This window comes from Panthera pardus, unplaced genomic scaffold (assembly GCF_024362965.1).
Source record: "Panthera pardus isolate Hobbes unplaced genomic scaffold, ASM2436296v1 HiC_scaffold_26, whole genome shotgun sequence".
Taxonomy (NCBI): Eukaryota; Metazoa; Chordata; class Mammalia; order Carnivora; family Felidae; genus Panthera; species Panthera pardus.
This window is the reverse complement of record NW_026526832.1, coordinates 20554790-20582254: the sequence shown is the minus strand read 5'-3', so window position 1 is coordinate 20582254 and position 27465 is coordinate 20554790. Positions and strand designations below refer to the sequence as shown.

The following is a 27465-nucleotide window of genomic DNA, read 5'->3' as shown; positions in this document are numbered from 1 at the left end:
CAACCCCAGGATCAAGAATCACATGTTCCACCGACTAAGCCGGCCAGACGCCCCTGTCTCCTACCATTATAAGTCCAGAAGTGGACAGATCCAGGCTGGTGCAGCAGCCCAAACTCCATCAGGACCTTGGTTCTCCACGTCTCCCCACTCCCTTGGCCTTTACATGCTGTGCCTGTTGCCTCAGGGTTACAATATGGCCGCTGCTCCTTGAATAAGCCTGACACATTCCCACCTACGAAGTCTGCATTTGCTTTTCCTCTCCTGGAGTCCACTTCCTTACCACCAGGAATTTGCTCAGAATTAGTAAAGGCTTTACAACTGCAACTCCTCCTACCCCACCCCAACCAGTACCTGGAACGCCCCATCTCCCTTCTCTGCTTTATTTTTCTCAGCCCCACTTATCACGACATGACATGCAATGTGTTTTTCTTTTTTTTTTCCTTTAAAAAAAAAATTTTTTTTTTTAACGTTTATTTATTTTTGAGACAGAGAGACCGAGCATGAACGGGGGAGGGGCAGAGAGAGAGGGAGACACAGAATCAGAAGCAGGCTCCAGGCTCTGAGCCGTCAGCCCAGAGCCTGACGCGGGGCTCGAACTCACGGACCGCGAGATCGTGACCCGGGCTGAAGTCGGACACTTAACCGACTGAGCCACCCAGGCACCCCATCTTTTTTTATATAATTAAAAAAATGTTCATTTATTTTTGAGAGAGAGAGAGAGCACGAGCAGGGGAGGGCAGAGAGAGAGAGAGGGAAACGCAGAATCCAAAGCAGGCTCCAGGCTCTGAGCGGTCGGCACAGAGCCCAACACCGGGCTTGAATCCATGAACCATGAGATCATGACCTGAGCTGAAGTCAGAGGCTTAACCGAACGTAAGCACCACTTCTGTTTATTCTATTCACTGTTGTATTCCCAACACTTAGAACCATGCCTGGAATGAATATATGGGCAACAGGTGCTCAATAAAGAGTTGCTCAATGAAGGAATGCACTTCCAGGAGGTACACCTGAGTTCTAGGAAGGAAGAAGAAAGGGGAAGAGGTAAAACAGGTGATTTCTATAACCGGAAAGCAAAAAACATTTCCAGAAATTCCTAAGCCACTTCAATTTACATCTCCTTAGCCAAAACCATGGCCACCTGTTGCTGCAAGAGAGTCTGGGAATATGAGTATTTTTAGTTGGGCACACTGCCCTCCTTGAACAAATTTATTTTGTAAGTAAAATAGAAGGGAAGAGGGGCACCTGGGTGGCTCAGTCTGTTGAGCGTCTCACTTAGGCTCAGGTCATGATCTCATGGACTGTGAGTTCAAGCCCAGCATTGGGCTCTGTGTTGACAGCTAGGAGCCTAGAGCCTGCTTCAGATTCTGTGGCTTTCTCTCTCTCTCTCTCTCTGCCCCTTTCCCACTTGCATTCTCTCTCTCTCTTTATCAAAAATAAATAAACATTAAATTTCTTTTTTTAAATTAGAAGAGTGGATATTGGAAAGGCAACCTATAGTGTCTACCACATTGATGTGTCCTTGACCTAATAGAATCTCTGAGGGTGTTGATTTCGATGCAGGTGAGCCTTGGACCATGTTGTAAGAAAAATAAAGAGAATAATAAGATGAACCCAAAACAAATTTTTTAAAAAAAATTTTTTTTTTAATGTTTATTTATGAGACAGGGAGAGACAGAGCATGAACAGGGGAGGGTCAGAGAGGGAGACACAGAATCTGAAACAGGCTCCAGGCTCTGAGATGTCAGCACAGAGCCCGACGCGGGGCTCGAACTCATGGACGGTGAGATCATGACCTGAGCCGAAGTCGGACGCTTAACCGACTGAGCCACCCAGGCGACCCAAATTTTTTTTTTTTTTTTTTTTTTGAGAGCAAGCAAGCATGAATTGCGGAGAAGGGCAGAAGGAGAAAGAGAATCCCAAGCAGGCTCCACACTGAGTGTGGAGCCTGACTTGGGGCTTGATCCTACAACCCTGGGATCATGACCTGAGCCGAAATTAAGAGTTGGGATACCAGAGCAAAGTTGTTTTTTTTTCTTAATGTTCATTTATTTTTGAGAGAGAGAGCACGAGCTCTAGCAGGTGCAGAGAGAGGGGGCAGAAGAAATGGAGTAGGCTCTATGCTGACAGCAGAGTCCGGTGAGGGGCTCGAACTCACCAACTGAGACCTTAACCAACTGAGCCACCCAGGCACCCCCAGAGCAAAGTTTAAAAAAATTTTTTTTAATGTTTATTCATTTTTGAGAGACAGCGCAAGCAGGGGAGGGGCAGAGAGGGGGAGGTGGGGGACACAGAATCCAAAGCGGGCTCCAGGCTCTGAGCTGTCAGCCCAGAGCCCAACGTGGGGCTCGAACCCAGGAACTGTGAGATGTGACCTGAGCTGAAGTCAGACGCTTAACTGACTGAGCCACCCAGGTGCCCCCAGAGCAAACTTTCTTAAGGCCTCATGGGTGATGGATGCACTGGTCATGGACCTCTGTTATGTTGGCTGTACAGAGCACACTCCACCCCCCCTCTCTTTCTCGAGAAAATCTTTACTTCCACCCCTCCCCCATACACATGGTTACAGTAGCAGAAATTGTGGAGGCCTTGTCCATCTACCACGTTTCCACTCACGTGACCCAAACCACTGAGTTGGCATCACATTCCCACGAATTTGGCACCAGGACTGAGATTCTGAGTCTCTCCGGATGACTGGATTGTGTAACTAGAGAGCGGCTGGCAGACGTATTTTCTACATCACAAACTGGACCAGCTGAGGAAAGAGCATGAACCCCACACAGAAAGGAGTTTGGTGAAATGGGGAGGGTCTTTGTGGTGTTTTGGGCCTCCAGTCCTAAGCTGTACCTGAGGACTCGTTCTGTCCTTTCCCTTGGGGTCTTTATTTCCATGTCTGTGGAAATCAGCACGCTTCTCTGTGTCCTTATTTCACTCAGACCAGCTTAAATGAATCTTTAGTAGCAGCCAAGAGTTCTAACACACACCCCACCCTCTGGAGATCAGGTGCCCAGCTTTGGAGGAGGAAGTGAAACACAGCAGCCTCTTTATCAACAAACGGTTGACAGAAGACCAGGGTCAGGGTCAAGGGAGAATTCCTACCCTCGGCTGTTTTGTAAAGCTCTAGAAAACCACTTACATCAACCACACAAGTGACCCCACTACTAACAGGAAAAATGAGTGATTTAAAAATTTTTGTTTAATCTTTATTTATTTTTGAGAGAGAGACAGCGTGCGAGCAGGGAAGGAGCAGAGAGAGAGGGAGACAGAATCGGAAGCAGGCTCCAGGCTCCGAGCTGTCAGCACAGAGCCCGACATAGGGCTCGAACTCACCAACTGTGAGATCATGACCTGAGCCGAGGTCGGACGCTCAACCAACTGAGCCACCCAGGCGCCCCAGAAACGAGTGATTTTAAAATAGGACCTCTAAGTTCAGGGTCTGAAGGGTCTGCCCTTCTGTCCCTGGCTTGCACTACTTATAAAACATACAGTGTGCCTATCAGTTTTCCTGAGGTGTGGATGGGCTAGAGAGGAGGCAGAGAAAGGAAAAAAAACAGGGGCTTTAGAGTCTGGAAATCCAGCTTCATCACTGACCACATGTCTTTGGCTAAGTTAGTTAATTTTTTCTTTTTCTTTTTTAATATTTATTTATTTTGGGGAGGGGCAGAGAGAGGGGGACAGAGGATTTGAAGCGAAGCGGGCTCTGTGCTGACAGGCTGACAGCAGGGAGCCTGATGCGGGGCTCAAACTCACGAACCCCAAGATCATGACTCGAGCCCAAGCCAGACGCTCAACCAACTGAGCCACCCAGGTGCCCCAAGTCAGTTAATTTTCTTCAATCTCGTCTGTAACCCAGTGACAATAACTCCCACGTAGGAGGACTAAATGAGTGTGCACGTGTAAAGTACCCAACCCAACACCCAGCAAGTCCCAAAGAGCAGAGCCACTCCAGCCCCGGCGCTCAGGGCTGGAGCACGGTGCACAGGCAGGGAGCCCCTCCGGGAGAAGCACCTGTGCCAAACCAGCTGGCTCACTGCTGCGTTTCGTGCACCAGGCCAACCACGGCGCTCCCCTGGGAGTCAGGGGCCTTGTGTTTGTTGGAGGTAACTACTTTTCCTTTCCCGCAAGACCCCCATGCTACGGGGAAGCAATAGTCCGATCTCAGAGGGAGGGAAAGAAGCCCTGAGAAGAGAGCCTAACGGGATGTTCGTCTTTGAAACTCTTTTAATTCAGCGCCCGCCGCGGGCCAGGCATCTCTGTGCGATTTACACATGTTACTGCCCACTTTCATTTCTCCTGGCTGATCAATGGAGGAGCAGAGCTGTCAAATGATATTGACAGCTAATCTGGAATCTAGGCCGCGCTGACATCTGCTAATAGCTCAGAATTAACTGGGTGGGGACCGTTCGCCTAGGACACAAACAGTTGCTGCCATGGTTCTGGCACGGACTTCAGACTAGAGCCTGGGACCTGCCCCTCAGCCCCACTGGGCAGTCCCTTCTAAGCAGCTGGTTCTTCCCCAAGGTGCTGGGAACTGCAGCTGGGCTCCAAATACCCTTGAACCACTCTTGGAAAAACAAGGAAGAGAGAGAAGACAGAAAACGAGAGTAAAAGTAGGAACAAAGAAAAGAGAAGGCAGGCAACCAGCTCGGTGACGATACTCATTCCTTTATTATCGACTGTGTTAATTTGAACAGGGCTGGGCTGCAGGTGCATTTCAGCTCAACAGGCCTCATCTGAAGCCAAGGAGACAGACGGTAATGTTTTATATATATATTTATATATTACATATGTCCTGTATAGCCATATGTATAGTGACAAGAATGAGCCACTGCGTTAACTGTTGTCCTAAATAAAGACCATAGCAACAGACATGGAAATTTGGTCCCAGTCAAGGCCCTTACTTTGTCAATCAAATGTTTGATACATCAAAAGGGAAGGAGAGAGACAGAGAGACTGAGATCCAACCACCCCGGTGGCCCTGTTCCCAGCATGTCTTACACTGAGTGTCGAGTGTCCCCTGTGGAGGTAAACACACACACACACACACAAACACACACACGTACACAAAACTGCGGGCAGGAGCTCCTCGTCCGACACACCTAGGGCCCAGCCCTCAGACTGGGGTTGGTGAGACTGGGTATTTTGTGCTATAAGACTGTGAGGGTCAAGTGACCAGACAATGCGAAGTCGATGTGTCCAAGTGATGAATGGGGGTGACACGTGCTGTTTCATCTACAAACAAGAAAGAGGTCAGTGGGAGAGGCTACTCAATGTAGGCATGGAGGTCCCCCTGTGCCCAGGCCACCTGGGGCATTTCTACACGCAATTCCCATCCCAGACACAGCCAAACCTCTGATCTGAATCCTGAGTCTCAAATAATCTCTTGGGCTCTGATGAAAAATGGCATTTCCTTGAAGGACAGGAGCAAATGGCAATTGAGTTGCCAAACCAGCTAGTCCGGTAATTACAGCAGAAATGACAGCATCATTGAATTAAACCAAACCATAGCTTGGTCCTTACAGCAGAACTCGAACTGTATAAGAAGGGTTCACTTCCTGATGGAAAGAGAAGAACCAGGTAATCAGCCCCCACCCCCCGCCACCTTCCCCTCACCCAATTTCAAGCAGCTCAGTCAGTTTCATGCTGTTCTCCCGATGACTAAAATCCTCAAATTCTGGGAACTAGAGACTCCCCCTATTAGGGCATTTTGAAATCTTAAACCACTTGTTTCTTTCATGATTGCCTCTTCACTCCTCCACCAAAATACAGTTAAAAAGTAAATCAATGAAAATTAATCTCTCTCTCTCTCTCTTGTTTTTTTGTTTTTGTTTTTTGGTAGAAATTTACTTATTATTTGAGATAACCTGGAGACATCTTGGTATGTCACAAAGGGAGGCGAGGAGTATTTCCCCAGGGACCAATTTATACAATGCCAAAGAAAAAGGATCAGTTTTCAACAAAATAGTGCTCAACAAATGTGATGCAGAAACAGGAGTAATAGGCAAGGTTGATAAATTGTGCCTGGGTCCCTGTCTCCTGTGATAAATGAAGGGGGAAGCAACAGATTCCAATACCTTTGTTTAGCCAGGGGGAGAATGACATTGATCGCTCCCACTATGAACTGGGATCCAGGCAGCTGCGGAGGAAAGTGACCAAAGCAGGAAGGAGCAGCGTCTCAAAAACGGGGTGTTGGCTTGATCACTCGTTGACCCCAGTTACTTCTCAGAGGGAACAGAAACAAAGGGACTCAGAGAAGGGACTTCCTCTGATGACTGTCCATGTTGTCCCATTACTGTTTCATTTCCTGCAGGTCCTGGGCAGGCAGCAACTGGTTGGTTCACAATTCCCATCCAAGGGTTGGGAAGGTGGCCAGGAAGCAGAGTTTGGTAAGCCATGAGTTCTTGCCAAAGCCAAAGAGCATGGCTGTGTCGGTGAGGTCACATAAGTCCTTGAAAAGGAGCCCAAGAGGCCAACAGAGGTTGTCTGAGGTCCAGACGCTTGAGTGCAGGGCTCTTTTCCCTGGGAGCATCGGCCCGACACTGTCAGGACGTGTCTTGCCCTTTGTGGACATCTAGCATTTTTCTAGTCCCAGAAAGTGCTTAAGAACTGCTCACCGTCGGCATAGGAGGAGATGGAGATTATGGAGAGAGACAGGTAGAAAATGTACTCTCTTCTCAGGCACTGGCTACCTTCCCTTCTGGGAGCAGCTGACAGGGAGGAGCTTGAGGTCTGACATGGCGGGGGTCTAAAGTCAGAAGGAAAGGAGGCTATGCAGTGGCCACGGCAGGCTCAGGTGAAGGCATCTCCCCCACAGCTGAGCTCCACAAATAAATAACATTAATTAAATAAAGGAGGCTAAGATGAGCAGGCAGAGACGCGGTCTGCCAGATGCTCACCCCCTCACGCACACGCACACGCACATGCACACACACGCACGCACACTGAGCGTCAGGTGAGATGATCCAGGCTTGGCTCCCCAGCCCAGGAGGCTCTCGGATGGGCAGCCTGACTGAAGGTTGTCACTCATGGTCTAGCACTGTTGTGGGGTGCAGAGCAGCGGAGGCCAGTGAGGCGTGTGTGGTAGAGGGTGGAGGCCGCTGAGGACTCTGGCACCTGCAGAAGGTAGGGGTGAGGTAGGTAAATGCAGAGGTTGGGGAAGGGCAGGAAACAGAAAAGTGAGGACTTGCCTTTTCCTCATCCTGTTGCTGTAGGAACTCTCCCCCCACCCCCCCCCACCCCCCCACGGCTCCAGTTATCACCCTCCCTTAATGCCCTTCAGGTACAACCCAAACCCTCTTCAGCCTCAACCAGCCCACGTGGTTTCCATGCCTCCTAAGTCCACTGCCCACTCTGACCATAGCGGTACTGACCAGGACCTGGACTTCCGAACTTTAGATGTGGAAGGTCTTTCCAGAAAGCTGTCCAACCGCATAAGCCTCTCCATGTGTAGTGCACGGGGGTCTTGTTCTTGGTCATGAGAGAAGTCCATCTCAAAGACAGCTGGAGGGGACACATCCAGCTCCAGAAACATTATGTTTTCAGCCTGTGGTGGGAACATCAGACCAGACGTGAGCAGCGGCCCTGATGATCGGATCCCTCGGGCACTCAGTAAATATTGGGTGTAGCGAAGGTGATGAGGTAGATAGAGCACGCCGAGGTTATGAGCATCCCTCCCTTGGACGCTCTCTCCTCCCACCCCTTCTATTTCCCAGCTTCTTACCCTGTACCTGGGGTGGGACCCCATTGCCATAGCAACCCGAGCATACTGGCTGATAGGCCTCTTGTAGCCCACGGCTGACGTTGGCCGTTTCTTCATTTGGCTGTTATTGCTGTGGGGAAGAGGCTATATTAGAATGGATTTCTTTTGAACATGGGGAAAATGACATCATGAAGAATTAAGTATCATTCAAGTAGGCAGGAAACTCCGCAGACCGTGGTTCACAGGAATTTTCTTCTCATTGTTCTAATACAGCTGGACAACTAAACACTATCAAAACACAGGAAAGCATGGATTTCTTTACTCTTGTGTTTTTCAGTTCTTTTTTCCCCCCACAGTAAAGAAGGTTTGATTAAGGGCTAGAATGAAGAAAGGAAATCCAGTCTTCTTTCAGCTCTCAGCTTCATATGCTGATTTCACACATTATGCAAAACTGTTGATGATTAGTTGTTCTGGTTTTCATTTTTCTTCTTAGGAGTTTGTACAAAAAAATGATTAAAAAAATCAGGCTTGAAATGCAAGGGTCCCAAAATAGCCTAAACAATCCTGGAAAAGAACAAAGTTGGAAGACTTACACGTCCCAGTTTTAGAACTTATTACAGGGTGCCTATTACAGGATGGCTCTGCTAAGCATCTGACTTCGGCTAGGGCATGATCTCCCAGTTCATGAGTTCAAGGCCCACTTTGGATGAGTTCGAGCCCTGCTTCGGGTAAAACATGAACCCCGCTTTGGGTGAGTCTCACTTCACTCTCTCTCCCTCCTTCCCTCTGCCCCTCCTGGGATTCTCTTTCTCTGTCCCTTGCTCATTTGCACCTTCTCTCTCTCTCTCTCTGTCAAAAAAAAAAAAAAAAAGAACTTATTACAAAGCTACAGTAATCAAGGCTGTGTGGTACTAGCATAAGGACAGACATATAGACCAATGGAAAAGAATTGAGAATCTAGAGACAAATCCATATATTTGCAATCAATTGATTTTCTATAAGGGTACCAACTGAACCACCCACGCACCCCCAAGTTTTTGTTTTTTAATGTTTACTTATCTTTGAGAGAGTGAGAGGGAAAGAGCTAGAGCTCAAGGGGGGGGGGGGGGCAGAGAGAGAGGGAGACACAGAATCCGAAGCAGGTTCCAGGCTCTGAGCTGTCAGCACTGAGCTGCAAGATCATGACCTGAGCTGAAGTCTGATGCTTAACCGACTGATGCTTAACCACCCAGGCGCCCCTGTTTTGTTTTTAAAGAAACGTGTTTGCATGCTTAGAAAAAAGTCTGGGTATTCAACAAAATGCTACTAGTTACTATCTTGGGATGGTGTCATCATAGATGACTTTTATTATCTTTATGCCTTTCTGAAAAATCTGAACTTTACAATGAAAATGTATAACTTTATATCTAAATATCTCAGACATTCAGAAAAGCGTAGAAAATAATATATATGTATGCTTACCATCCAGCTTTGTCAAATCATTTAACATTTTGTTATACTTAAACTAAATCTTTTTTTTTAAGAAATAAAATGCAGGGGCACCCAGGTGGTTCAGTCAGTTAAGCATCCAACTCTTGATTTCAGCTCAGGTCATGATCTCCAGATTTGTGAGATCAAGCCCCATGTCAGTGCAGAGTCTGCTTGGGATTCTCTCTCTCTCAAAATAAATAAATAAGCTTAAAAAAGGCAAGAAAATGTAGACAGTTTTTAAGACTCCTATTTCTCTCTCCCTTGAGTTAGTCACTCTCTTGAATTTGGTGCTCACCAATGCCATTCCTGTTTTTATTGTTATTTTTATATGTGGCTATTCATAAACAATTAAATGGGTATTTGTATGCCTATTTCTAAAATTTGAACTGTGTGGTGAACATACCACATTTTTGTGTACTCAACTTTTTAAGATTCATCCATGTACCTCTAGATTAGATTATTAAAGTTTACTTATTTGACGATTTTAAGGTTGCAATATGTCATCATATATGTGTGTGTGTGTGTGTTTATGTATAAAATATATATTCTTTTGATGGACATCTAGGTTGATTTTTTTTTTATCTACTATACACAGTGCCGTTGTGAACATTTCTGTACAGGTATCTTCGAGTACATATTCAGAAACTTCCCTGGGGTATACCAAGGAATGGAATGGTTCCGTTGTAGGGTATGTGCATTTTCAACTTTACTAGATATTGCCGTATTGCTTTCCAAAGTGGTTATACATGAAAGCTTCCATTGCTCTATATCCTAGCCAAATCACAGCATGTCAGCCTTCTTACTTTCAGCAGTTTGATGAGTGTGGTGTATTACTTTTATTATTCAAAACAAAGAAACGAAGATAGGAAAGAAATCAAGAAAAGTATTTCCATTAAAATGAAATAACACAGATTTTGGAGTAAGACATATCTGAGTTTGAATGTTGGCTCTGCCCCTTAAAGCTGCGTTACCTTGGGAAGTAGCTTAATACCTCTGAGGCTCAGCTATCTCGTTTTTTCTTTAAAAATTTTTAATGTTTATTTATTTTTGAGAGGAAGAGAGAGAGGGAGTGGGGGAGGGGCAGAGAGAGAGGGAGACACAGAGTCTGAAGCAGGCTCCAGGCTCTGAGCTGGTAGCACAGAGCCCGATGTGGGGCTCAAACTCGCGAACTGTGATATCGGACCTGAGCCAAAGTCGGACGCTTAACCGACTGAGCCACCAGGCGCCCCGGCTCAGCCAGCTCTTGCCTGTCCCCCAGAACTGCTGAGATTAAGCGCGATAAGGATTTAGCATAGCTCACAGCAAGGGCTCAACTCATGGCAGCTGTGATGATGATTTATTCTCAATTCTACTTGCTAATTTCAAGCAGGGATACAAACGAGCCATGAAAAAAAAGCCAAAAGGCAGACAGAAGACAGAGGAGGAGAAGAAACAGGCCGAGTAATTCACAGATAGGACATCCTGTCCTTGGAGCTGACAGCACCAGGCCTGCCCTTCTGCAGCAGAGGGTGAGGGGATATGGCATTCCTGTGGTTCATTTTAGCAAGCCTATAAAGGAGTGCGGGACCCCACTTTAAGGAGGAAAGCAGGGAAGGATGAAACCACGGAAACCCCAGCTCGCTGAGCTGCTGCATAACCCCTGGGAGCAGGGAGGCTGTGCCCGTGCGTGTGGGCAGCCGCGCCCACAACTCAAGGGGAGGGCGGGAAATTAGTAACATAACCATTTAGCATTTATAAGGTGCATCTACACATCCCATTTGAACTCTGTAGTCCTCTCCCGAGGTGTAGACAGGGCAGACAAGGAGCCTGAGGCTAAGACAAGCAAAATGCCTTTTGTGCCTAAGGTCAATTAGGAAGAGACTCCGAAATGGACCTTGCCAAATTCTCTTTTTAGGATGCTGTACTGTTTCTAGGAGAACACCCGGAGCAGGCTGGAGCGGAGTGCGCCCTGAAGGCTGCAGGCTCTGGGAATGGGACAGGGGGACAGGGCTGGGCGAGCGGAGCAGTGCATCGTGTGAGCTGGCAGCCTGACCCAATAAAGATGCCAGCGCTATTCTGGGTGACATGCGGGAAGAGGGGGTTGGGGGAGGGGAGTCTGTAATTGGGACACCAAACTTCCCATCTACGCCCTCTTCTGCCCCAGGCCTACTTTCCATGATTGATCCCTCTCTAGTAAGCAGGTTGTGGCTGACAGCCCAGAGCGGAGGCCTGGCTCTGTATGTATCCGCCCCTCCTGACAGAGACCCACAATCACTCTATGCCGGACAGATCCTAAGAGTTCTCATATGACCCTCCCTCTCAATGGCTGCCATCACAGTATTTTCCCCTTAATATTAAAATCTCATTGCTCAGCTCTGTCTTAGGGACTGACCCCAATCTCCTTATCAGCTGTCTCAGCATACACACACACACACACACACACACACACACACACACCCGCCTTTTCCTGTTCTGTTCTGAAAACTGGCATCCAACATCATAGGGTGAGTTTTCCTTCTGGGTCTTTCCCAATCACCTGCCACAGCAAACCAGACTTGTCTCCGCAATCTGGTCCCTCTGTCCCAGCTCTCCACTCTGCCTAGCCTGCCTGGGGAGGCTGGAACTTCTCCCTGTTTCAGATTCAACTCCGATGTCACAGACCTGTGAATAAATCTAGGGACTCAACCCAGAGCCGAGAATGTTCTTACTGAGGTAAACTTTGCCTCTGTAATGAAACCTGTTTAACTATCCGGATTCTATTTAGAGCAAGGAGTGCTCTCTCTCTAAACTTGGAGAGCGCCCGAATATAAAATCAAATTCTAAAACAAAAACAGCAAGGGGCACGTGGGTAGCTCAGTCAGTTGAGCGTCTGACTTTGGCTCAGGTCATGATCTCGCTGTCCGTGAGTTCAAGCCCTGTGCTGACAGCTCACAGCCCGGAGCCTGCTTCAGATTCTGTATCTCCCTCGCTCTCTGCCCCTCCCCCACTCACGCTCTGTCTCTCAAAAATAAATAAATGTTAAAAAAAAAAAATTTAAAACAAAAACAGCAAACCAAACTGCCCTCCTGCGGCCCTTCTAAGGGATGAAGGCAAACTGGCTTTTCTGGAGTCCCTGTAATTATAATATTGGCTTATTGATATATGATTATTGATTACATATTTATTGATCATCTCCTCTGGGGCTTGGAGGCCCTCCCCCCATATTACCTCATTTCAACCTCAACAATCCTGCAGGGCAATTTACTATCTTGACTTTACAGGTGAAGAAATTTGAGTTCAGAGAGGTTAAAAAAACCTTTTCCAGGCCACAAGTGGCAAAGCAGGGACTAGAATTCAGTATGTTCTAAACCCAAAATCTAGTCTCTTTCTGCTGCACCATGGCGCCTTTCAAAAGACTCTCTGGTGGGGCACCTGGGTGGCTCAGTCGTTTGACCATCCGACTTCGGCTCAGGTCATGATCTCACAGTTTGTGGGTTTGAGCCCCGCATCAGGCTCTGTGCTGACCACCTGCTCAGAGCCTAGAGCCTGCTTCAGATTCTGTGTCTCCTTCTCTCCCCGGCTCACACTTTGTCTCACTCTGTTTCTCAAAAATGAATAAATGTTTAAAAAAAAAGAAATGAAAAGACTCTCTGGTGGCTGGGGTTGCAAAGGCCCAAGAACTAAAGTTACAAATAGAATTGTGTGACTATAAACCAATGGTTATAGACATTGTCAAATATAGACCCTTAGAGGACAATTTTGTATCCATACAATTAAAAATAAAGTCCATTATGAGAAACTAAAAATAAAAGGTCCCACATGTAGAATAGTTACTGCTGGAGCTGGTTGCAAAAATGGGTTTTCAAAGTAACTTTCATACAAAATTGTGATAGTGGAAGGCACCTCACCTGTGTAGCAGCTAGTGGTGGCACAGAGATAGTGAAGAAAAAAGAAAAAGGGGGAGTTTTCCCAAAAGAACTTGATATGGGCGCGTTTCAAGAGTTGCCTGGAGCTAACACCTTTTAAAGGCACTGGGAAGGGTATGTAGGGTCAAATGCTTGTAGCTGGAGGAGGAGGAGGAAAACCATTTTTCCAACCAAAGCCTTCTTTTCTCTTTAAAAAAAAAAATTTTGGGGGGGCGCCTGGGTGGCTCAGTCGGTTAAGCGTCCGACTTCGGCTCAGGTCACGATCTCGCGGTCCGTGAGTTCGAGCCCCGCGTCAGGCTCTGGGCTGACGGCTCAGAGCCTGGAGCCTGCTTCCGATTCTGTGTCTCCCTCTCTCTCTGCCCCTCCCCCGTTCATGCTCTGTCTCTTTCTGTCTCAAAAATAAATAAACGTTAAAAAAAAAAAAAAAATTTTTTTTAATGTTTATTTATTTGAGAGAGAGAGAGAGAGAGACAGAGCACGAGCAGGGGAGGAGCAGAGAGAGAGGGAGACCCAGAATCCGAAACAGGCTCCAGGCTCTGAGCTGTCAGCACAGAGCCTGACTCGGGGCTCAAACTCACAAACCGTGAGATCGTGACCTGAGCCAAAGCCGGACGCTTGACGCTCAACTGACTGAGCCACCCAGGTTCCCCCCCCGGTATTTATTAACAATTTTTTTTTTTTGAAGTAGGCTCAATGCCCAGCGTGGAACTCAATGCAGGGCTTGAACTCAGGACCCTAAGATCAGGAGCCGGATGCTTAACTGACTGAACCACCCCAGTTCCCCTAATAAAATTTTTTGAAGTAATTTATTTATTGGAGTTTTTTCTTAGAGAAATCTATAATTGTTTATTTTTTTAAGTTTATTTATTTTGCAAGAGAGAGAGAGAACAAGCAGCCGGAGGGGCAGAGAGAGCGGGAGAGAGAGAGAGACAGAATCCTAAGCAGACTGCACTGACAGTGTGGAGCCTGATGCCGGGCTTGAATTCACGAACCATGAGATCATGACCAAAATCAAGAGTCAGATGCTTAACCAACTGAGCCACCCAGGTGCCAAATCTATAATTGTTTATATCCTTTGTATTTTAAGTACAGTAGAGATTATTAAGATGTTATTATTGCCTTAATACCTTTTATCCTTACCCAGATATATTTTAGTATTTTTATATAAAACACATACTTTGTATGTATTCTGAGCAGGTTATACACATTCTGTATAAAATAACATGGTTAAGGTGTGAACATACTTAACCATTATTTTGAAAAAGCTTGTGAATGTATTTCTTTTTTTTTAATGTTTATTTATTTTTGAGACAGAGAGAGACAGAGCACAAGTGGGGGAGGGGCAGAGAGAGAGGGAGACACAGAATCCGAAGCAGGTTCCAGGCTATGAGCTGTCAGCACAAAGCCCGACACGGGGCTCGAACCCACAAACTGTGAGATCATGACCTGAGTTGAAGTCAGATGCTTACCAACCGAGCCACCTTTCTTTTTAATAGTTATTACTAGCATCTATTTTTAAAAAGTATTTAAAGAAAAACAAAGTATTTAAAGCACTTTAAAAAAATTTTTTTTAATTTATTTTGAGAGAGAGAGAGTGCAAGTGGGGAGGAGCAGAGAGAGAGGGAGAGAATCCCAAGCAGGCTCTATGCTCTCAGTGCAGAACCCAATGTGGGGCTTGACCTCGTGAACTGTGAGATCATGACCTGAGCTGAAGTCAAGAGCTGAAGGCTTAACCAACTAAGCCACCCGGGTGCCCCTTAAGATAGCTGTTTTAATTAAAAAAAAATCTATGAATGATTTTTCAGTGTATACAAACTATTCTGAGAAATGAATAAACTCCTCTGAAGCATGAAACTACAAAATTCCAATCCAGATCCTTTCTCAGGTCTAAATTAAAGGAGACCAACGAGGCACTGCCTTTAAATGCCATGTCCCAGCTCAGGTAGGGAGGCAGAAAATTGCTCTCAAGGACACTATTGGGATAAGTGGCTAAGACTGAATATTGCCTACATAATAGTATCGTGTCAGTATAAGATTTCCTGGATTTGATCACTGTATTGTGGTTATGTAAGAATGTGCTCGTTCTTAGAGAATACAGCTAAGGGGTCAAGATGTCTGCAACTTAATCTCAAATGGTTAGGGGATGGGGAATAAAGCAAGAGGTGGCAAAATATTAACATTTGGTAATTTCGATGAAAGGTATTAAGGGAATTCTTTGCACCGTTCTTGCAATGCTTATTTTTCAAAATAAAAAGGTAATAAACACACGACTTCTCAGAGTCTCTCATCCCATCTCTATTTAATGTAAAGAAATTCCCCCGCCTGCAAACTTTCAATTCAGGAACCTGTCCAAGCACAAAATCAGTCACCCTACAGACCAGAAGCCTCACCAGCATCTGCCTCCAGCAGAGGGCACTGGAGTCGTGGCTTTCAAGTGGGGCTTCCTTGCAGAATCACCTGGAAGCTTCGAAAAAAATTTTAAGTCCTTGGGATACACCCAAGACAGACTATCTATCTATCTATCTATCTATCTATCACCCAAGACCTTTTAAATCAGACTCTCTGGAACCCAAATCACAGGTGAGAACCTCTGTGCTAGATGATGTACTACTATGGATCCCTACCTAGAGTGGAAAGGTGCATTTTAAGTCCAAAGTGACACCACTGAAAAGTCCTCTACCCATAAGGGGCGCCTGGGTGGCTCAGTCAGTTAAGCAACAGCTTTGGCTTAGGTCATGATCTCATGGTTCAAGAGTTCAGGCTCCGTGTCAGGCTCTAAGCTGACAGTGTGGGGCCTTCTGGGGATTCTCTCTCTCCCTCTCTCTCTGCTCCTCCTTCTCTCTCTCTCTCTCTCTCTCTCTCTCAAAATAAGTAAATAAACCTTAAGAAAAAAGTAGTAAAAAAAAAAAAAAGACCTCTACTCACGAACTTGCCTCTTACAAAGTTGCACAGTGTCAGCTTGGGTAGGATCGGCCTTTTAGGAAGTAGACAGATTAAGTGGGCATCAGATGCCCCAGTGAGAAGCCACAGACCTCTATGGCTAGCTTCCCACTGAGCTTTGGGGAGAATGCTGCCCTATCTTGGCATTAATATTCCTAAGATAAAGAGAGCAAAGAACCTCCAGGGAAGTGCTTTGGTATCCAGCCTCCTAAACACCGCTGTCTACAGATTTTCAATCAAGGGACAGTGGTCCAGGTGAGTGAGGCAGTCCCTCTGCCGGGTTTGAAGATCATCTTCACGGCCACCAGCAGAGGGAGCCACACACACACACACAGCCAGGGGACGCAAACTGTACCCAAGAGCTGGACTACAAGGAAACAGGTGGAAATGCTGAATCACCACGCTGAGCTGAGTGAAACTATAAAGATTGGATCACGCCTCTATCATTTCCTGATCTGATTACTTCTCTGCATTCAGAAAATACAGACTGGACTGTGAGCTCTGTGTCGGATTTACCTTCCGTCTGGAGAGTCTAAAATACAGTAAGGCAAATATTAACTATCGTCGCTGTTTTTGGCACCCGAAAACCGAACATTCACCAAACTGACAGAATGTTATCATTCACTGGGAGTGCCAAAAGGCTGAGACGCTCTTCCTCTCCGTAGGTCCCTCATGGGGCACCCGAGAAAAACACTTTGTTTTTGGCAAAACACCCTTCCTTCGTGAAGACCTCTGTGTTAGGTCTCGAGAAATCCATACTCCATCGGAACTTCCCCCACCCTTCTCCAAACGCACAGAAGCCTCTGTCTCCCGCAGGCTCCTGGCCACCCCCAACCTGGGGTGGGCCGGCAAGTGCCTAGGCCCAGACCAGGGGGAGAGAGACTCACACTCCAGCTGGCACGAGGGGCTGGAACTTCCACTGCTCCTCCTCGCAGTCCAGGAAAAGCCGATTCATGATCTTGTTCTTCTCCTCAGGGGGGATGAAGTTCTCGATGATTAGGTACCTGGGAGCAGGAATGAGGTAGAGATGGGGAACTGGGGGGGGTGGTAAGAGACCACACAGCGCATGTGAAGGTTGAAGGATTAGAAGCGAGAAGCAAAGAGGCAGAGGGAACAGAGGAGAAAGCAGAGAATTGGAGGAAGAGGGTCCCTACAGAAGTCACAGAGCTTGAAATCACTGCTTCCAATGCAAGGACTGTAAGCTCAGGGCCTGAGGGGTGACCCGTGGCCAGCACCCAGCATGCACTTTGGGGGACTGATCGTATACAGGCAGAGCAGAGGAAAGAGAAGGGAACAAGGAGAGGAGGTTGATAAGCAACTCTAGAACTTAGGCCTCGTCCCCATCCCTCGACACATTCTCTTCCTAAGGGACGTGGACTCCTGGGTGAGCAGACGGCTGGAATGAGGCCTTCAGGAAGGAATTAAGCCCATCAGGGAGAGGCCAGGGAGTGAGGCACGGCCGTGAGGACCAGGGCCGGGAAGGGGAGGGGGCCCTACTTGAGCTTGAGCTCCCGGGTCTGCTCATTCTGCGCCTCCTCCAGGTCCTGCCGCACGCGGATGTATTCATCATGCTGGTCCTGGATCTCTGCCTTCACCGCCTGCAGCTTGGCGTAGAGCTGCGTGGAGACAGGCGCAGCTCAGAGGCCGTGCAGTGTGGCAGCGAGGCCCCTGTGACCCAGCCTGGGCCCCACCGACGCAGGCTCAGGGTCTACCAGCTGAGTTCGGGGTGAGGTCGGAGTCTGAATCTCCCTCTTGCCCCGTCACAAATCAGGGCAAGTTATTCAAAGGGCTGTCCTGTCCCTCCCAACACTAAGGCCCATTACCTGCTCCCTCTCAGCTGCTGGCAGCATTGTGGAATGTTCAAACTGAAAGGGACCCGCGAGACCTTTTAATCCAACACCCTCTTTTTTATAGAAGAGGTAACTCAGGCACAGAGACGCTCAAGGCGACACAACTAGTTAAGAGAAGAGTCAGAATCGGGACCCAAGTACACAACAGCTGGTGCAGGGTCCAGGGAGGGGAAGGGGGACTAAGCCAGTTTGCAAGGTGACCCATCCCACTTCTGCCTCTCCAGGGGCTCTCACGAATGGGGGTGTGGAGGGCAGCACAGAGCCTGCTGTCCCACTCCTAACCCACCAAGAGGCAGGTATGTCCCGGGAAACTGCCACTGTGGCTGGGCAGCCTGGCCGGCACTGGGGCAGCCACGTCGACAACCCTCAGGGTTCTCCAGGCTCTTCCCAGAATCCGGGCCGGAGTTTGCTGTCCCTATACATGCCCTTCCCTGGCCAAGGACTTGGCAGAGTCCCGGAGAGCAGACAGTCTCAGCCCTTCCCGTGTCCACAGGCGCCTCTGGCTCCCTTCCTGAGCTCCCCCAGGCTGTGTCTCCTCAGGTCTCCTCGACACTCAGGGCCCTGTCCCAGGCCTGGCTACCCAAATTGTGACTCACTGATGACACTGTACAGAGGAAAGTTACCCACCGCCATGAGGATGGCAACTGGAGACTGGAAGTGAAGGCCTTCTGAGCCTCTCAGGCCCCGCCTGGCCCAGGAGCAAAGGCTCTGTTCCACTCCAGCCCCAGACCCCTGCCTTCCCACCCCTCACCCCGGCAGCCCCGGCAAAGTAACTCGGGGCTTCAGCAGTTCAAGCCAAGTGGGGAAGGGGCCCTACGACACATACCCCTCGGGAGGGTGACCGTCTTGGGGAGAGGCTGCCGGGCCCTCACACACTTTGACCCCTTCACCTGTGGCATCTCACCTTCTTGAGTTTCTTGGTTTTGACCTCCACCTCCTGCTGCAGGGACGTGTAGGTGCCCCGGAGCTCCATGGTCTCTTCATCTCGGAGCATCATCTCCTGCTGCATTTCCCGTTCACGGCGTTTCTAGGCCAAGGCAGGGAACAGGGGCTCAGTGGGACAGCGTGTACCGGGGAGGGCCAAGGGAGTTCAGGGGACAGGTGCATCCTGCCTTGCATGGGGTCTGCCTCCATGGTGACCACAGATGCCAGGGGGAGAAGACAGTGGCCCATGGCCCGTGGCCCCTGCTTCTACCCCAACCTCAGTGGAGCCTCTTTGAACCTTCTTCTTGGGTCATATAGCTGGCACATTCTAGGGGTGTCCAGCAGCTATAGATTCCCATCATACTGGCTTCCCAGCTTCCTCACCCTCTCCCCTTGCGGTGTCACCGATGACTGGTAGGACCAACAAATTGTGGTTCTTGAAGATTTCAGATGTGGTCATACAGATGGAAAAGAACATTCGCCCTTGTGGCAGGAATTAACACCAGATGCCCCGTAGAGGCTGATGTCATGGAGAACCGCCACTTCCTCTCAGCCGTCGGCGGGCAGTGCCCTGGACACAGGCAGGCTCCTGGGCTGGTGGACCCATGGGATCCAGGGCATCGGGTCTTAGCTTCTTAGTACTGTATTCCAGGGATCTTGAGTCCATGATGGCTCACTGCCCCATGCCCTCCAGACAAGACCTCAAGGCCATGCACCCCCACGAGACCTGAAGCCCCCAGCCCTACCTGCTCCGCAATCTCCTGCCTCTTCAGCTCCAACATCTTCTGCTGCTCATTGGTGTGATCCATGATGTTCCTGCCCCCGATGAGCAGCTTGCTCTCCATGGCCTGGGGACACAGAGGGATTAGGTGAGGGGCTTTTCAAATGGTCACGGCATCACCAGCTTGAGAGGTTTGGCTTCCCTGCTCCGTGGTCCTTCCGGGGGTGGACAAAAGATGTATCCCAGACAGGGCCTGTGGTCCTCACTGAGAACAGAGTTTCCCCTCCAGCCTCCTGGGCTCCAGCCCAAGGCTCCCATTGTCAAGAAGACTGTCAGGTGAGGCAAAGAGAGGGCATCCCTCGGGGAATATAGACACCTGATCTGTTTGCTTTGGATACAGATGGAAGGTTGGTTCACCATGCCTAGGAGGGGCGTGCAGAAGGCATCCTAATCCTGGCTTTCGGCTGGAGCCGGTGTTCAAGAGTGGGGAGCAGAGGCTCCAGTCAACAGGCAGCCCAGCTCCTTAGCTAACTGGCTCCTGACTCAGGAAGAGGGCTCTCAACACAGGTGTAATCTTCAGCTGACACGGAAAGCAAAAGAAAAGGAAGACTCTGCAGCACTAAGGGGCAATATGAGGTTCCAGAAGCGGCATGAGCCCTGGAGAGCTCCAGAAAGACTCGGGTTCTGCCCACAAAATGCAAGGCCCTGGCCAAGTTACCCCCTTCGGCTCTCACATCCGTAACATGGGAACTGCTCTGTTCCAGGGAGGCCGACAAATATTTGCTGGGTACTATGTGCGAGGGGCTGAACTAAGCCCCTAACAAACACCATCTCTGATCTCCATCCTCACCCTAAGAGAAAGGTGCTATTGCTTTCCCCACTGAGCAAATGAAGAAACGGAGAGTAACCAGCCTGAGGTCATGCAGCTAGTTAACAAAGAGGGAAGATTTGAACCCGCCACCCTCAGTCCGTGAGCCCCTGTGCTGGGTGAAAGCCCCCAGCCCAGTGCTAGGCACACGCCTGCCAGGGGTGCTGGTTGACTCTGAAGCTTAACTGATCATGGATTTGTATAAACTGGGTAACCTGTGACTACATAAAATGCACTTTCATTCTTGCTAATCAGAGGGTGCTGCCCCAGGGCACTCCAGCTGTCCTCTGATTTCATCCCAGGCTTCCCGGAAGGTTGAAATCACCTTGAGCCACCAGAAGATATTGGCTGCCTCCCCACTGGAAATTTTCCCAGTGGAACCGGCTGACCTGCTTGAGGGCTCTCAAAGCAGACGGTGCTGTCACAATGTGGGAGAAAGGAGACCCTTTGCCACCTGTAGAGCCCCATCACCGTGGAGAAAGCGGGACAGGGGTTAAGGGTTGCTTTTGGGGGTCAGAGGTTGAGCTGTGTGAGGACGCCATTGGACGCTGAGCAAAACCGGGCCAGTCAGAGCGGCCCCACACAGCCTCCGAAGCCAAGGGCAGGGCTGCCGCAGAGCAAGGGGCCCCGATAGCTGCCTGTCCTCACGGCCACACCACCGCCACCTGCTGGGCTACTGCCCCTCCCCTCCAGGCCTTGCTGTGAGTTATTATCTCACCACCCAGCCCCCCCGCCCCCCCACCACAAGCACAAACTCAGCCTAGATTCTTCCTTCTCACCCAAGGGGGCTATCCTTTCAGTGAGTGACTCCTTAAATCTTGTGCCCCAGGCACCTTAGCTTCCTCACCCCAGGCCCTGCCCTGCGTGCAACCCCCCACCTCCCCTACACCAGGCCAGTCATCAGACCCCTTCAAGTCTGGCTTGTTAGGGTTCGCGCCATTCCCACCTTTTCATCCTCACGACCGACACCTGCTGACTTCACTGCGGTCTCCATGACTAACCTGGGTTGTTGCCATGGACTCCCTGCTGCCTCAGTTTCCCCTTCCATCCATCCCCCGCATGACACCCAGGGGCAGTCACCAAAAACACAAGTGTGAGCCTGCCCCTCCTCTGCTGAGAAGTATTTAACAGGCCTCCATTCCTCACAGGATAAAACCCAAGGTCGGCAGCAGCTCCCTGCCCCGCGGGCTGGCCCAGCCCCCCAGCCTCCCTGGCTGCCTACTCCCCAGGTATGCCCTGTGCTCCAGTTCCACCCAAAGAATCCCAGCTCCTGCAGGGAACTAAGTCAAAGACAAATATCATATGATTTCACTCAGATGTGGCATTTAAGATACAAAACCGATGACCATAAGGGAAGGGAAGCAAAAATAATATAAAAACAGAGAGGGAGACAAACCACAAGAGGTTCTTAAATACAGAGAACAAACTGAGGGCTGCTGGCGGCGTGTTGGGTGGGGGGAAGGGCCGAAGGGGTGAGGGGCATCGAGGAGGACACCGGTTAGGATGAGCACTGGGTGTTATATGTAAGCGATGAATCACTAAATTTATTCCTGGAAAAAAAAGAATAAATTTATTTTTGATTAAAAAAAAAAAAGGAAGAATTCCAGCTCCTGGAATGTGCTGTGCCTTTCCACGACACTGGGCTCCTCTTCCCACTCCACGTCCACCTGGAAAATCGCTCCTTATCCTGCAAGACCCACCTTGAGCACCTTGGGATGTTTTCTCTGATTCCCTCAAATCTGCACATTTCTTCCTTTGGGCCTAACTAGGACACGTCCCTACCATTTTCCCAGAATGGACCATTACTGCTGATATCCTGTCTCCCCTGTGAGCTCCTTCAGGGTAGGAATCGTGTCTTAGTGCTCGGCACATAGTAAGTGCTCAATAAATGTGTGCTGAACTGAAAGGAATCCCTGAGGTGGTCCCAGAGGGGGGTTCTAGGTCCTTTTCCTGGGCCCGCTCATCCAGAATAGAACCGGCGGCCCTTTCTGGCACCTTCTCCTCCTTCAACTGACTGGCCCACACTCACTGGTGCAGGGTGAAAGGGCAGAGCAGTGGGGTCTGAGAATCTGGGAAGCCTGGCAGGAGGGATGGGATGGGTGTGAAGAGGCAGGAAGGAGACAAGGCAGCAGTTCTGTCATATGCGGAGGAAACCCCCTCCTGCCGGGGCCATGGATAACTGATCCCTCCAAATACTGGGTAATGAGATGTTGGGGGACTTGGTGTGTGGCCTGGCTTCCCGTTCTGGAACACTCCAGCCCTGAGTCCTTGCACTTCCCGTGGTACTCTACGTGACTCTAGTGTTCTTCACTCTTTGCCACCTCATAAAGACACGACTTCTCAAACTTGGTTGCTATATTAGAGTCACTGGGGAGCCTTTCAAATTCCCACTGCGGGGCCACATCGCATTATAATCTTGGGCCCTTCGGCTCATGACCGGCCGTGAGAACTCCCAAGCCAGGTGCTCCGTGGAAGAGTCTGGTAAGGAAGGTGCGGGGCAACTGCTGATGCCCCGGTTTTCCTGATGGAGTTAAGGACGGGGACCTGGGTTGAGAGAGTACAGGACAGGGAACCAGGAGGAAGAAAACCATTATTTTCTTGCTGGTCAGCTGTTCCATATTTATTTCTCCTACTAAACCTTTAAGAATTGGGTCTTAAACTTTGATGTCTATTAGAGTCACCTGGGGAGCTTTTACTAGGCCCAGGCTACACCCCACTGTCAATCAAATTGGAAAGGGGCAGGAGAGCCAGTGATGAGGTCTGGGCATTGGTGTTTTTTAAAGGTTCATATTTAAGAATCACTGCTTTTTTTTTTTTTAATTAATTAATTTTTATTTTTTTTAATGTTTATTTATCTTTGAGAGAAAGAGACAGAGCACAAGTGGGGGAGGGGCAGAGAGAGAGGGGGAGACACAGAATCCGAAGCAGGCTCCAGGCTCTGAGCTGTCAGCACAGAGCCCAATGCGGGACTAGAACCCATGAAATGTGAGATCATTACCTGAGCCGAAGTTGGATGCTTAACCGACTGAGCCACCCAGGGGCCCCTAAATTTATTTTGAGAGAGAGAGAGAGAGAGCACAAGCAGGGGAGGGACAGAGAGAGAGATGGAGAGAGAGAGAATCCCAAGTGGGCTCCACACTGTCAGTGCAGAGCCAGATGCAGGGCTTGAACTCAGGAACCGTGAAATCATGACCCGAGCCTGAATCAAGATTCGGACACTTAGCTGACTGAGTCACCCAGGTGCCCCAGAATCACTGCTTTTTGAGATTCCCCCCAGAATCAATATTACTGGGGGACTTGTTACAAATGCAGGATCTTAGGCCCTACACAGACCTAGTGAATCAGAATCTGCTTTGTAAGGAGATCCCCAGGTGGCCCGTGTGACATGCTTTAAGGGGCATGCTGTTAGCACCATCATTTTCCTTACAAAAGCTCCGACAGGTTAAGTAATCCATCCACCGTCAGTCACATCACGGCCATTAAATTTAAATGGAAAATCCAGGCCCAGGTCGGCCTGGCTCCAAAGCCCATGCTCTTTCTACTCCAGACATTCTGTTCAATGTTTTAGGAAGCAGAACCTGCTAAGAGAAGAGCAATACGTTTCCATCAGGAGAAAATCGTGTCTGACTCATCCCCATGGTTATTCCGGTACATGGGGAAGCCAGTGGCCAGAACGTTAGAGGTTAAAATACCCCTGCCTTGGTTAAGTTAGATGGGGGGGGCTGGGGCCGGTGTGGGGGAGGGGCGGTAAGGAGACAGAGAAGGGAAGTATATTCTCGTAATAGGGGGGTGGATTAGGAAAAGGAAACAGAAACAGGCATCTCTCTGGATGGAAAACTGTTCAGATGTTAAAAGACAGGACTGATCTCCACTAGAAATCACACAAGAAAGAGAGCACTGGCCAGATACCCAGCTCCACAGATGCCCCCAGAGCTTCGTAAGTGGTAACGTCCAAGAGAATTTCTAGGCCGCATGAACTGACAAAAAAAATGTCAGATGAGCTTCAATTACAGTTTTACATTCTGGGAAAAAGTAATCCTAGCTCTACGCATTAAATGATAGCTGTGAGCAATCAGTTATGAGTTAAAAAAAAAAAAAAAGTGGGGGAGGGGGGAGTAATTCTCTATTGTTCCCAGAAGACATTGGCTTAATATGCTTCCACAGCTAAAAAAGCCACTAGCTTCTGGCCAGGCACCATCATGAAGGCTTTTTTGGAAACAAAACAAAAATCATTCTACCCTAATATAAAATGGTGACGCAGCTCAATCTGGAGCACTGTGTGTAGTTCCCTCACTGCGTCTCTGGGGACACGGAGGAGAGTGATCTAGAGAAGGGCGGCTAAAACCATCCAAGGGCTATTAAAAATTAGGACTCTTTAGTCTGCAAAGACAAAGAAAGGTTACGAGGATAGACCTGGAAACTATACGATCAAAATAGGTGTGGGGGTGCCTGGCTGGCTCAGTCGGTAGAGCATGCGACTCCTGATCTCAGGGTCGTGAGTTCGAGCCCCAGGCTGGGGCATAGAGCTTGCTTAATTAAAAAAATAAAATAAAATAAAATATGGGGCACCTTAGTGGCTCAGTCGGTTAAGTGTCTGACTCATGATTTTGGCTCAGGTTATGATCTCTTGGTAGTGAGATCAAGCCCTGCATCAGGCTCTGTGCTACGTGCAGAGCCTGCTTGAGATTCTCTATCTTTCTTTCTGCCCCTCTCCCGCTCAGGCACACGTTCTCTTAAAATGGTAAACATTAAAAAAATAATAATAAAATAGGGGCACCTGGGTGGCTCAGTCAGTTAAGCATCTGACCTTGGCTCAGGTCGTGATCTCGTGGTTCATCAGGTGGAGGGAGCCCTGTGCTGACAGTGTGACAGAGACGGCTTTGGATTCTGTCTCCCTCTCTCTCTGCCCCTCCCCTGCTCATACTCTCTCTCTCTCTCTCTCTCTCTCAAATGAATAAACATTTAAAAAAATGTTCCCTTTAAAAGATAAAATTAAATTAAAATAGGTGTGAAAAGGAAAGATCCAGGCTTTTCCAATCAGTCCTGGCACATAGAGGAAGAGCTTATACTTTGGGTTTTTTTGACAAATAAAGGGAAGTTCTGTTCACAAAAGGTGATAAATTTATGGAACTGGTTATCTCAGGAGGACTGTATTAAATATCTAACAGTTTATTAAGGGATTCTAAAGACACATTTTTTTTAAAGTAAGCTCTATGCCCAATGTGGGGCTTGAACGCAGGACCCCGAGATCAAGAGTTGCTCTACTCCCCCAGGTGCCCTCCTGAGGACACATATTTAACCTTTTATTGTCTTTCTCTCCCTTCAGGAAAAAAAAAATGCACTAATATCCGAATAACCACAGAAATAAAACAAAATTAGGAAAATACATATTCCTCACATACTCAGCTTCTTTTATTTTCCCTGTTTTTCCAGATTTCTCCATATGCACACATCATTTTTTCACATCAACAGGCAAGGTATAAATATACACTCATGTCCTGCTATTTCCATTTTATCAAATCTCTCCAGAATTTCCTGTTACTTCACTAAGGTTTATGACTATAAATTTGATGATTGCATAATACAGCAGCTAATTTAAATATATTTCATTAACCTGCATTAGAAGATATTTTGGTTGTGTTGGGTCACCTGGGTGGCTCAGTCGGTTAAGCGTCTGATTTCGGCTCGGGTCATGATCTCATGGTCCGCGAGTTCGAGCCCCGCGTCGGGCTCTGCGCTGACAGCTCAGAGCCTGGAGCCTGTTTCAGATTCTGTGTCTCCCTCTCTCTGACCCTCCCCCGTTCATGCTCTGTCTCTCTCGGTCTCAAAAATAAAAATAAACATTTAAAAAAATTTTTTAAAAAAGATATTTTGGTTGTGTACAATGTTTATGACAAACATCCTTTTTTTTTTTTTTTTTTTTACAAACATCCTTGTACATATAATTTTTTGGTTTTTTTAGATGACTTTCTTAGAAGGAAATTTCAGGAGTGGACAAAAGATTATAAACATTTTGTCTATCTTAGAACATACTGCCAAGTTCTAACAGTTTATACCACTTTACTGCCAGCAATAAATAATGGAGCTGCTTTTATTACAATGTCATAGGCACGAAGTATTATCATTATTTTTAAAAATTGCTCTAATAGTAGATATAAAATTGAGCCTTCCCATTTATTTTATATTCTCTATACCTTTCAGGTGGACTTGTGGAGGTCTGAGCTCTCCTTTCACAACATATCCTTTTACGCTTTTTTCAAGTTATTTTTTTTTCTTGGTGATCTTTAAGTAAGGAGACAGACCTCTGATTCAAAACAATTCTTTGTTCAGCCTCCACTTTCTCCAGCTACCCACACCTAGTCCTTTGCTCTCTTCATTCAAAATTTGGCCTGACAGGGGTGCCTGGGTGGCTCGGCTGGTTAAGTGTCCGACTTTGGCTCAGGTCATGATCTCGCAGTTTGTGACTTCAAGCCCCACATAGGACTCTCTGTCAGAGCAGAGCCCGCTTCAGATCCTCTGTCCCCCTCTCTCTCTGCCCCTCCCCCTCTCTCCCTCTCTCTCTCAAAAATGAATAAACATTAAAAAAAAAAATTCTGCCTGACAATGTCCAAATGGATTCAAGATACCCATTTAGACAGTCAGGCAGACTTTGAGCTGCCGATCAGGCCTGGAATCTGCTGTACCAGCCAAGATTACCAGGGCCCCCAGGTTCTGAGCCTCCCCTACCTGTACAATAGGACTCTCAGGACTGATTTCTCTGTCAGTTCTTGCTAATTGGCCTTCATGTTAGATCTCCTCCTTGGATCTAGAACTCTGCTTCAGGATCTCTCCTTCTGGCTGGGCCCTGGGCTCTATGAAGAGAATTCTGGATGATGTCTGACTGTCTGTTATCACCCCACTCCCATTTGTCCACAGCCCCTGTGCTTCTCCGCCAGCCTCGCCGAAACCCAGCACAGACGTGGTCTGAATGACAACTGAATTTGCCTTTCTGGTGACTCACCAAGTCTTGCCCACTTGTCCAGCCCACGCTGTCAGCCAAGCCTGGCTGACAGAGCCTGTCTTATGCTAGAAGGGGGGGGGGGGGGGGGGGGGGGGCTGGTCCTGGCACAACA

At 48.3% G+C, this 27465-nt stretch overlaps 1 protein-coding gene and 1 non-coding gene across 3 annotated transcripts in view; one reads left to right on the top strand and one right to left on the bottom strand.

The window, feature by feature from the left end:
* Positions 1-4642: 4642 nt before the first annotated feature.
* Positions 4643-27465, bottom strand: part of KIF3C (kinesin family member 3C) — a 35868-nt gene continuing 13045 nt past the window's right edge. The window contains exons 2-9 of one of the 2 annotated variants that reach the window (XR_002080022.2): positions 19511-19612; positions 18745-18867; positions 17488-17606; positions 16878-16994; positions 7718-7826; positions 7368-7540; positions 6072-7110; positions 4643-5229 (exon numbers count right to left, since the gene is read on the bottom strand). Coding sequence is in view for 1 of the 2 variants with exons in the window: in XM_019450036.2 (XP_019305581.2) it covers positions 7017-7110; positions 7368-7540; positions 7718-7826; positions 16878-16994; positions 17488-17606; positions 18745-18867; positions 19511-19612 (837 nt within the window). In the remaining variant the exon portion in view is untranslated. Of the gene's footprint in view, positions 7111-7367; positions 7541-7717; positions 7827-16877; positions 16995-17487; positions 17607-18744; positions 18868-19510; positions 19613-27465 lie in introns of both variants that reach the window. The other variant, XM_019450036.2, reaches the window with a different exon arrangement.
* On the top strand, positions 24801-24874 carry TRNAR-CCU (transfer RNA arginine (anticodon CCU)). The gene has a single exon. It is a non-coding gene; the product is annotated as a tRNA-Arg (tRNA).